This window comes from Chionomys nivalis, chromosome 14, assembly GCF_950005125.1.
Source record: "Chionomys nivalis chromosome 14, mChiNiv1.1, whole genome shotgun sequence".
Taxonomy (NCBI): domain Eukaryota; kingdom Metazoa; phylum Chordata; class Mammalia; order Rodentia; family Cricetidae; genus Chionomys; species Chionomys nivalis.
In genome coordinates, this window is record NC_080099.1 from 18243117 (window position 1) to 18255288 (window position 12172).

General features: G+C 39.1%; 1 protein-coding gene across 5 annotated transcripts in view; it reads right to left on the reverse strand.

Annotated features, from left to right (window-relative positions):
- Cep192 (centrosomal protein 192) overlaps positions 1 to 12172 on the reverse strand; it is an 88921-nt gene that overhangs the window by 16685 nt on the left and 60064 nt on the right. For all 5 annotated transcript variants that reach the window (XM_057788474.1, XM_057788473.1, XM_057788472.1 and 2 more), the window contains 4 exons: positions 4682 to 4942; positions 4214 to 4329; positions 2540 to 2649; positions 1630 to 1762 (listed from right to left, as the gene is read on the reverse strand). In XM_057788474.1, coding sequence (XP_057644457.1) covers positions 1630 to 1762; positions 2540 to 2649; positions 4214 to 4329; positions 4682 to 4942 — 620 coding nt within the window. The remainder of the gene's footprint in view (positions 1 to 1629; positions 1763 to 2539; positions 2650 to 4213; positions 4330 to 4681; positions 4943 to 12172) is intronic.

A 12172-nucleotide genomic window follows, 5' to 3' on the forward strand; every position in this document is an offset into this window, starting at 1 on the left:
TGGACAGCCAACTGAGAACTGCAGAATATAAGAGAACAGAATGAGAAGAAATGCTCTGACTACCAGGATAGCAATAACATGAGTCGGGCAGCAATTACCAACAGAAATAAAAAATTTGGTAATAATTCACTACACCTGAAATTTGTTTAAACTATATTAGCTTGGTAGTGGAGAAACTACACTATTTTTAACAAAGTTATAAAAATATTACTGCTGCCAGGACAGGCACCAAAGCTACAGAGAAACCCTGTCTCGAAAAACCAAAAAAAAAAAAAAAATATTACTGCTGCTGAGCACAGTGGCACATGCTTCCTTCCAACCCCAGCCCTCGGTGAATCTGAGTGTGACCAGCCTGGTCTACAGAGTGAAAAACAAAAACAAAACCACGACCGGCCAGCATCACCACCACCTGTGAGACACATGGGAAAATTAGACAGCGCTGCTTCTTTGGTGTTCTGCTGAAAGTGTCAAAGCTGAATTTGCAAACTGAAAAAAAAAAAAATCAATGGTAGGAAAATGGTCAGCAGCTGGCCTGTACACTATTTTCTCGCTTTTACTGGGAAAACTCAGAAAAAAAGAGATGATTTAGGTAGATCTGGTAATCTCAGAGGCAGGCAGCATGCTAATGCCCTGTCTACAGAATGATGTAATAGCATGTTTAGTGTAGCATCTGCTTACAACTGTAAGTGATTTAAAAAAAAAAAAATGGAAATTTATGAGCCTATGGGATATAGCTCTTTGAAAATTATCATTTAAATTATTGAATTACCAAACTGTAAAACAGAACTTTCATGCTTGAAATAGCTCCCTTTTGTCATATGCTCAACACAGAGAATCTGTGGAAAACTGGTCTAGAAAACAGATACTAATACAAAAAGTACCTGGGAAGAACCACAGGTAACTTATCTCAAATTACCAGCAAAGCCTAACTATGGGATTCTTCTGACTCTGAGGTTCTGATCTGAAAATCCATCCATACTCTCTCATCTGTGAATGGTAAGGAAGGACAGACAGACTGCTCACTACTGAGGAGACAGGTCATCAAAATGCAGTACAATCTTGGATTTCAGACAAGAAAAAAGAGGATCTTCTTCCAGTTTGACTGTGAAGGGCTTTATTCTGGCAGAGTCCATGCACTATGGACTGTACTGATGTTTAATGTTCTAATTCTGATAGTTAACTATAGGACTAACTTTAGCAACTTAGGGTTACTCATGCCTGCAGTTCACTCTTATGTGATTAAGACAAAAATTTCTATAAAAAAAAGAAATGGCTTAATCCCAGCACTCGGGAGGCAGAGGCAGACGGATCTCTGTGAGTTCGAGACCAGCCTGGTCTACAAGAGCTAGTTCCAGGACAGGCTCCAAAACCACAGAGAAACCCTGTCTCGAAAAACCAAAAAAAAAAAAAAAAGGATAACACATAAATATGTTAACAACTAGGAAATATGAGTATTGGTTTTTCAGAAGTTGTCTATTTTTGACCTTTTCCAGAAGCTTTAAATAATTTCAAAATACGTTAAAACGGTGGGAAAATGGGAGAAAAACGTGGTATAGTGGGGAGAAGATGAACTGCAGTATGAATATCAGTCATGAACTCTAGTGCAAGATTTCTGTGTATTTGCTTTACCTTTTAGATTCCAACATAGCACTGGAAGAAGGCTGAAGAAATTCTCGGAATTCTCCAATTACTGACAGAGTAATCTTACGCATGCTTCCATAAAAGAGCTGAATGTCATTAGGTCGCTGAGGAAGATCACACGCTGCAAAAGAACATGCTTGAAACACATAAGCCCTCACACAAGCACAGCAGAAAACATGACAATGAATTTACACACAGCCGTATTATTCCCTTAGGTTGAGGTAGAAAGCATCTCAATTATCAAATTGCCAAAATGATACTTTGCTGTAAAAAATTTAAATGGTCTTTTTCTTTATAAATGAACACCTTTTTAAAATGACATTCATCACAAATTCATATCTCTGTCTAATGGCCTGTCTGCTTAGACATTTAGGTTACTTCAAACTTCTTTCCTTTTTTTTTTTTTAATTAAAGTTTTTCATTTATTTTACATACTAACCACAGTTTCCCCTCCCTCCTCCGACCTCCCGTCTATCCCTCCTCCCATCCCCCCCCCATTCAGAAAGGGGCAGGCCTCCCATAGGAGTCAACAAAGCAGGGCATATCAAGTTGAGGCAGGCAACTTCCTGAATATAACACCAGTAGCACAGACACTGAGATGGACAATTAATAAATCTGAAGCAGCATGAACCAGAGTGTAATAATGGCCCAATCCTCCTTCCATTCATGAGCCTTCTCTTTACTGACATTTAAATGCTTTCCTGAAACCAAAAATATTTATAAAGCAAAGTTCTTCCCTCTGATTTTCAAGTACTTAAGGATGAGAGGAAGAAGCCATTCTCACCCCATGGAGGACACTCAAAGTCACGGGCTCTCACAGCTCAGATTCAGCTAACCACATCCAAACCAACCTCGTTCCTGTTCATCCCCAGACGGTCAGGGGTGCTACACTTCTTACCTTCATCTGTGAGCAGCTCATCCTGAAACGCTTCAGCAAAGTCGATGTTTTGGAGCACACTATGTTCCGGAAGAATCTGCTTTATGGCTCCTGGTTTATGCAGCAGGGCTCTGCCAGGAGAGATGTTTACTCAATTTATATAGAAAGGGACTAAATCAGACTTAAATGTATTTGGCAAACCCCATAAAAAGCATGATACATTCATATTTAGAGCATATATCTTAAGTTAATACAAGTACTTTTTAGAGTCCAACCTGTCTTTGGAAGGTCAGCTGAAATGGTAGTGAAATCATTAGTTTTAGTTCAATAGTAATATCAAAGCAGAAGCTCTTTAATATGAGAGAGGAAAGAAGAACAGATCCTTTTGAGGACTTATCTTCTCATTATTTGTGACGATTTGGTCATAAACTTGCCTCAGTGAGAGGAAAAAAAACAATAAATAATGATAAGCTATTTAGGGAAATATTTAAGTAGTAAAATAGGCGTCTTCCAAAGGATCTTTGAAGTGAAAAGCAAACTACACATCTCTGCGATTCTCAGATGTTCATGGAGAGGAAATTTTAGTACTAAGTTTGTGGTAAATACGAATTATGAAATAATACACTATTTTTTATGTTTCAGTAGAGAGAAAGGGAAACATGAAATGTGATAATTGATTTCTTCAAATTATTCTAAAATAATTAAGAAGCCAGGTTCAGTTGTGCTTGCTGGCACACTCCTGTAATCCCAGACTCAGGGGCAGAGGCAGATGAATCTCTGTGAGTTTGAAGGCAGCCTGGTCTAACAGTAAGTTCCAGGATAGCCAGGGCTATGTAGAGAGACCCTGTCTCAAAACAATAAAAACAAACAAAAAACAAAGAAGTCAGGTTTGAAGAATCACATAGTGAACTGTCACTCTCAGCATGATCTTCATCTAGCTTCTCTAGCCCAAGAAACTCAATTTTATAAGAAGCACCCAGAATTTTTTTTTTTTTTTTTTTTAGACAGGGTTTCTCTGTGGCTTTGGAGCCTGTCCTGGAACTAGCTCTTGTAGACCAGGCTGGTCTCGAACTCACAGAGATTCACCTGCCTCTGCCACCCAAGTGCTGGGATTAAATTCTGGGTGCTTGCCACCACCCAGCAAGCACCCAGAATTTATCATAAAATAATGTACCATTTTTAATCACACTTGACCTAGAGCAGTATTCCAAAATTTCCAACTCAGTATATTAAATCAATTTTTATAAAGTATCTGTAAGTCAACCCATCCTACACATTTTTACCTTTTTACACACAATTACCTTTTCCAGTAATTTATAACCGTCCTAGAAATATTCTAAATTAATCATGTAGGTTTATATAATATAATCTGTCAGTAGTTCTTAAACTCTTTTCTGAAACTGATCTGATATATTCTTAAGCATGTTAGGAGCGAAGTCTTAGTGCAAAGTATGGTGATTAAGTAAAGGGGCATAATCCATGTCAATAAAGAAAGCAGAATGCAGGACAGCACAGGTGTTTTCCCCAGTATTTCTAACTCACACTCTGCCAATTTATGAGTCACACAAATTTTACCCATGGATTTCTTTGCCCTGGCTGACTAATAAATAGTGAGGTATATTCTAGAACTTCCAAACCATCAACTGTCCTTGCTTTCACTGAAAAGATCCCAACAGCTCTAAATGAAGTATCTACCTTCTATACAGTTGTCTGGAGATTTCGTCACCACCAAAGAAGTACACAGTTAACAGTTCTGTTGCAGGTTTACTGTCATTCTTTCTGTGTGATGGGCTGTATATTAAAGTAATATCCTGATACAGAAAAAAGAAAAAGAAAGAAAACCAGGAGTATGAATATTCAGTATTTTTCCTCAGTAAGTCATCTCACGCTGAATGAACAGTTCTGCAATACTGAGTAGAACACAGACATGAGAATCAGCACACTGGAAGGCAGAGGCAGGGAGATCTCTGCATAGAGGCCAGCCTGGTCAACAGTTCCAGGACAGCCAGGGCTACAGAGAAACCCTGTGTGTGTGAGGGGGGTTATGGGGGGGTACAGCTCTTCCAGGTAAGTGCTTCTAGCCCATACTCCTTGGCCATAAAATACATAATTAATCCTAGTCAAAATATAACTATTTTTTTAGGGAAGAAATTTTATACTTACTTCTTGGGTTCTTTCCTTAAGCACAAATTTATCTGGAAAAATCCTCATTACTTTAGGATCCAGCAAAACTTTTCTTTGAGAATCTTTAAAACATACTGCTTTAACAAAGGCTGCTCTGGAGCCAGTGTTACGAATAGAAAAAACTACTTTACTTTCTTTGCCAGGGAATAAGTCATTCACTGTTACCAAGTAACTGTCAGATAATTTTTTAACATCTTCTAAGATAAGATTACTTGTTCCTCCATATCCAGACAAAGGTATCTAAAAAAACACACAGACACATCAAAAATTATTTTTACATAAGAAAGCAGACAATGTATTACAGTCAGAAGAAAACATAGATTTAATACACTTGAAGTCTTAGTATCTGCATCCTGGGGCTTGCAATTACCGAACCTCCAGTCTACCATATACATTATAGCACATATTATATTACACATTTGTTTGTATCTATTACATATGCAGTACTGCCAAACTGCATACCTTCTGACTATGTAAAAAACAACCATCTCCTGTTGTATAAGCCAAGCTTAACCAAAGACCAATAAACAACAAGTATACCTATGCTTTCATACACTTGTAAGGTGAAGCATACAACTGTAATTTACTTTGAAATGTCTAAAAAGACAGATATACTAGTACGTGGTCAGCTGTGTGGTAAAAGAAATATACCAAAGCATGAATTGTAGAATCTAAGTGGTAATTTTTCAACTTCTCAGCAATTCAGAAATTTTTTTCATAATAGAATACTTAGGGGGGAAAAGCCTACCATCTCATAGTCCTTTAGCAGAGCTATTGTCAGAGAGAACTAAACCAACAATAAACAGGACTAAACTGATGACCGTACACAAAAAGCAGGCTAGGGATTTGGAAGCTTGAGATGGAAACCGGGTTTGAGAGATGTTTGCTACAGTTTTTACAGGAGTCAAGCCTTCAAAAAATAAACCAAAGGTTCACAGATACCTATGTTATAAAGACCTTCAAAGGAGAAACCTACAAATCCTATTGTTTAAAATTACTTCCTACAGTTACAAAAGTGAAAAATACGTCATTTTTTTTCATTTTCTACAGTTTTAAGAATAAATTAGCTGCATGAAAATAAACAGAAAATGATAAAGGGAAAAGGAAGCTTTGAGGGGAGTTCGAGGCCAGCCTGGTCTACAAGAGCTAGTTCCGGGACAGGCACCAAAGCTACAGAGAAACCCTGTCTCGAAAAACCAAAAAAGGGGAGTTCGAGGCCAGCCTGGTCTACAAGAGCTAGTTTCGGGACAGGCACCAAAGCTACAGAGAAACCCTGTCAGGCAGGCACATGCAGGCCCAGGCGGCGGAGACATCGGCGAGCACACCCAGCGGGGATGGGATAGTCCAAGCATGAAATAATGAAGCCCACACTGAGAGCAGATCACCCCACTACAATTAAATCAAACCCATTAGATAGCATCGATAGGAGGAGATGGGCAGACGCCAAGGCAAGAATTCACCCAACAATCTGAAAAACAACATGAAAACACCAGAACCCAATGATCTTACAACACAAGGACTTGAACACCCTAACACAGAAGAAGAGGAAAAAATGGACTTTATGAAAGCAATAGAGTCCCTTAAACAACATGTAAAAAACGCCCTCATAGAAATGGATGAGAAGGCCGGGCGGTGGTGGCGCACGCCTTTAATCCCAGCACTCGGGAGGCAGAGGCAGGCGGATCTCTGTGAGTTCGAGACCAGCCTGGTCTACAAGAGCTAGTTCCAGGACAGGCTCCAAAACCACAGAGAAACCCTGTCTCGAAAAACAAAAAAAAAAAAAAAACAAAAAAAAAAAGAAATGGATGAGAAGTATAACAAAAAGTTTGAAGAAATGAGCAAATACGTAAATGATACCCTGAGAAACCAAGAAAAAAACGATCAAACAGGTAATGGAAACAGTTCAAGACGTGAAAACTGAAATGGAAGCAAGGAAGAAAACACAAGCTGAGGACCAGCTGGATATGGAAAATCTAGGTCACCGAGCAGAGACTACATAATCAAGCATAATCAATAGAATACAAGAGACAGAAGAAAGAATCTCAGATTCTGAAGACATCATAGAGAAAATAAACACACTGATCAAAGAAAACAGCAAAACCAACAAATGCTCATCACAAAACATTCAGGAAATATGGCACACAATAAAAAGACCAAACCTAAGAATAATAGGGATAGAAGAAGGAGAAGAGTCACAGCTCAAAGGCCCAGAAAATATTTTTAACAAAATTATGGAAGAAAACTTTCCCAAGCCGGGCGATGGTGGCGCACGCCTTTAATCCCAGCACTCGGGAGGCAGAGGCAGGCGGATCTCTGTGAGTTCGAGACCAGCCTGGTCTACAGAGCTAATTCCAGGACAGGCTCCAAAGCCACAGAGAAACCCTGTCTCGAAAAACCAAAAAAAAAAAAAAAAAAAAAAGAAAGAAAAAGAAAACTTTCCCAACATAAAGAAAGATATTCCTTTGAATATCCAAGAAGCATATAGAACACCAAACAGGCTGGATCAAAAAAAAAAAATCCCCTCGCCATATAATAATCAAAACACAAAATATACAGATTAAAGAAAGAATATTAAGAGCAGCAAAGGAAAAAGGCCAAGTAACCTATAAAGGTAAACCAATCAGACTTACACCTGACTTCTCTATGGAAACCATGAAAGCCAGAAGGTCCTGGATAGAGGTACTGCAGAAACTACAAAACCATGGATGCAAACCCAAACTACTATACCCAGCCAAGCTATCGTTCACTATCAATGGAGAAAACAAGACATTCCAGGATAAGAACAAATTTAAACAATACGTTGCCACAAATCCAGCCCTACAGAAAGTAATAGAAGGAAAATCACAACCCAAGGAATCCAACATTGCCAACACTGCCTACAATAACCCAGGCATCTAGCGACCCTTCAACAGCACAACTCAAAGAAGGGAGACACACAAACTCTTCTACCAAAAGCAGTAAGAATAACCGGAGTTAACAACCACTGGTCATTAATATCACTTAATATTAATGGTCTCAATTCACCAATAAAAAGGCACAGGCTAAGAGATTGGATACGAAAACAGGATCCAACAGTCTGCTGTTTGCAAGAAACACATCTCAACCACAAAGACAGGCATCTACTCAGAGTAAAGGGTTGGGAAAAGGTTTTTCAAGCAAATGGTCCTAAGAAAAAAGCAGGTGTGGCCATACTAATTTCTAACAAAACTGACTTCAAACTAAAATCAATCAGAAGAGATCGAGAGGGACACTTTATACTCATAACAGAAACAATTCAGCAGGATGAAGTCTCAATCCTGAATATCTACGCCCCTAATATAAAAGCACCCACTTATGTAAAAGAAATATTACTAAAACTCAAGGCAGACATCAAACCACACACACTAGTAGTAGGAGACTTCAACACACCTCTCTCACCAATGGATAGGTCAATCAGACAGAAACCTAATAGAGAATTAAGAGAATTGTTGGAGGTAATGAAGCAAATGGACTTAACAGACATCTATAGAACACTCCACCCAAATAGGAAAGAATACACCTTCTTCTCTGCAGCTCATGGAACCTTTTCAAAAATTGACCACATACTTGGAAACAAAGGAAACCTCCACAGATACAAAAAAATATCAGTGTCCACCTGTGTCTTATCAGATCACCACGGATTAAAGTTAGAAGGCAACAACAATGTTACCCCCAGAAAGCCGACAAACTCATGGAAACTGAACAGTCAACTACTGAACCACACCTGGGTCAAGGAAGAAATTAAGAAAGAAATTAAAGTCTTCCGTGATTTTAATGAAAACAAAGAGACAACATACTCAAACCTATGGGACACGATGAAAGCAGTGCTAAGAGGAAAGTTCATAGCACTAAGTGCCCACTTAAAGAAAACGGAGAAAGCATACATTGGGGACTTAACAGCACACATGAGAGCCCTAGAAAAAAAAAGAATCAGACGCGCCCAGGAGGAGTAGAAGACTGGAAATAATCAAACTGAGGGGGGGAAATCAACAAAATAGAAACACAGAAAACAGTCCAAAGAATCAATGAAACAAAAAGCTGGTTCTTGGAGAAAATCAACAAGATCGACAAACCCCTATCCAAACTAATTAAACGACAGAGAGAAAACATGCAAATAAATAAGATCAGAAATGAAAAGGGGGACATAACCTCAGACACAGAGGAAATTCAGAGAATCATTAGATCTTACTACAAGAGCCGGTATGCCACAAAACTGGAAAATGCAAAAGAAATAGACGTTTTTTATAGATAAGCACCATATACCAAAGCTAAACCAAGACCAGGTGAACGATCTAAATAGACCTATTAGTCACGAAGAATTAGAAACTGTTATCAAAAATCTCCCCTCCAAAAAAAGCCCAGGACCATATGGTTAAAATGCAGAATTCTACCAGAACTTCCAAGAAGAGCTAATACCTATACTCCTTAATGTATTCCACAATATAGAAACAGAAGAGTCATTGCCAAACTCCTTTTATGAAGCTACAGTTACCCTGATACCAAAACCACACAAAGACCCAACCAAGAAAGACAATTACAGGCCTATATCACTCATGAACATCGACACAAAAATTCTCAATAAAATACTGGCAAACTGAATCCAAGAACACATTAGAAAAATTATCCATTATGATCAAGTAGGCTTCATCCCAGAGATGCAGGGCTGGTTCAACATACGCAAATCTATCAATGTAATCCACCATATAAATAAACTGAAAGAAAAAACCATATGATCATTTCATTAGACGCTGAAAAAGCATTTGACAAAATTCAACACCCCTTTATGATAAAGGTCTTGGAGAGATTAGGGATACAAGGGTCATACCTAAATATAATAAAAGCTATTTACAGCAAGCCGACAGCTTACATTAAATTAAACGGAGAAAAACTCAAAGCCATCCCACTAAAATCAGGAACACGACAAGGATGTCCACTCTCTCCATACCTCTTCAATATAGTGCTTGAAGTTCTAGCAATAGCAATAAGACAACATAAGGGGATCGAGGGGATTTGTATTGGAAAGGAAGAAGTTAAGCTTTCGTTATTTGCAGATGATATGATAGTATACATAAGTGACCCCAAAAACTCTACCAAAGAACTCCTACAGCTGATAAACACCTTTGGTAATGTGGCAGGATACAAGATCAACTCCAAAAAATCAGTTGCCTTCCTATACACTAAGGATAAGGAAGCAGAGAGGGAAATCAGAGAAGCATCACCTTTCACGATAGCCACAAATAGCATAAAATATCTTGGGGTAACTCTCACCAAGGAAGTGAAAGATTTATTTGACAAGAACTTTAAGTCTTTGAAGAAAGAAATTGAAGAGGACACCAGAAAATGGAAGGATCTCCCTTGCTCTTGGATTGGGAGGATCAACATAATAAAAATGGCAATTCTACCAAAAGCAATCTATAGATTCAATGCAATCCCCATCAAAATCCCATCAAAATTCTTCACAGATCTGGAGAAGACAATAATCAACTTTATATGGAAAAACAAAAAACCCAGGATAGCCAAAACAATCTTATACAATAAAGGATCGTCTGCAGGCATTACCATCCCTGACTTCAAACTCTATTACAGAGCTACAGTATTGAAAACAGCTTGGTATTGGCATAAAAACAGAGAAGTTGACCAATGGAATCGAATAGAAGACCCTGACTTTAGCCCACAAACCTATGAACACCTGATTTCCGATAAAGGAGTTAAAGGTATACAATGGAAAAAAGAGAGCATCTTCAACAAATTGTGCTGGCAAAACTGGATGTCAATCTGTAGAAGAATGAAAATAGATCCATATCTATCACCATGCACAAAACTCAAGTCCAAATGGATTAAAGACCTCAATATCAGTCCGAACACACTGAACCTGATAGAAGAGAAAGTGGGAAGTACTCTACAACACATGGGCACAGGAGACCACTTCCTACGTATAACCCCAGCAGCACAGACACTAAGGGCATCATTGAACAAATGGTACCTCCTGAGACTGAGAAGCTTCTGTAAAGCAAAGGACACTGTCACTAAGACAACCCACTGACTGGGAGAAGATCTTCACCAACCCCGCAACTGACAAAGGTCTGATCTTCAAAATATATAAAGAACTCAAGAAACTACACTGTAAAAGGCTAATCAACCCAATGATAAAATGGGGCACTGAGCTGAACAGAGAACTCTCAACAGAAGAAGTTCAAATGGCCAAAAGACACTTAAGATCATGCTCAACTTCCTTAGCGATCAGGGAAATGCAAATCAAGACAACATTAATATACCATCTTACACCTGTCAAAATGGCTAAAATAAAAAACACCTCTCTGCTGGAGAGGTTGTGGAGAAAGGGGTACACTCATCCATTGCTGGTGGGAATGCAAACTTGTACAACCACTTTGGAAAGCGGTATGGCGGTTTCTCAGGAAATTCGGGATCAATCTACCCCTGGACCCAGCAATACCACTCTTGGGAATATACCCAAGAGATACCCTATCATACAACAAAAGTATATGCTCAACTATGTTCATAGCAGCATTGTTTGTAATAGCCAGAACCTGGAAACAACCTAGATGCCCTTCAATGGAAGAATGGATGAAGAACATATGGAATATATACATATTAGAGTACTACTCAGCAGTAAAAAACAATGACTTCTTGAATTTTGCATACAAATGGATGGAAATAGAAAACACTATTCCTGAGTGAGGTAAGCCGGACCCAAAAAGAGGAACATGGGATGTACTCACTCATATTTGGTTTCTAGCCATAAATAAAGGACATTGAGCCTATAATTCATGATCCTAGAGAAGCTAAATAAGAAGGTAAACCCAAAGAAAAACATATAAGCATCCTCCTGAATATTAACCTTCATCAGGCGATGAAAGGAGACAGAGACAGAGACCCACATTGGAGCACCGGACTGAAATCTCAAGGTCCAAATCAGGAGCAAAAGGAGAGAGAGCACGAGCAAGGAACTCAGGACCGCGAGGGGTGCACCCACACACTGAGACAATGGGGATGTTCCATAGGGAACTCACCAAGGCCAGGTGGCCTGGGTCTGAAAAAGCATGGGATAAAACCGGACTCGCTGAACATAGTGAACAATGAGGATTACTGAGAACTCAAGAACAATGGCAATGGGTTTTTGATCCCACTGCACGTACTGGCTTTGTGGGAGCCTAGGCAGTTTAGATGCTCACCTTACTAGACCGGGATGGACGTGGGTGGTCCTTGGACTTCCCACAGGACAGGGAACCCTGATTGCTCTTTGGGCTGATGAGGGAGGAAGACTTGATCGGGGAAGGGGGAGGGAAATGGGAGGCGGTGGCGGGGAAGAGGCAGAAATCTTTAAGAAATCAATCAATCAATCAATAAAAAGAAAAAAGAAAAAAAAAGAAAAGGAAGCTTTGAAAACACTCAATACAACTATTCTTTCCGTGCATCTGTCCTATCCTCAGG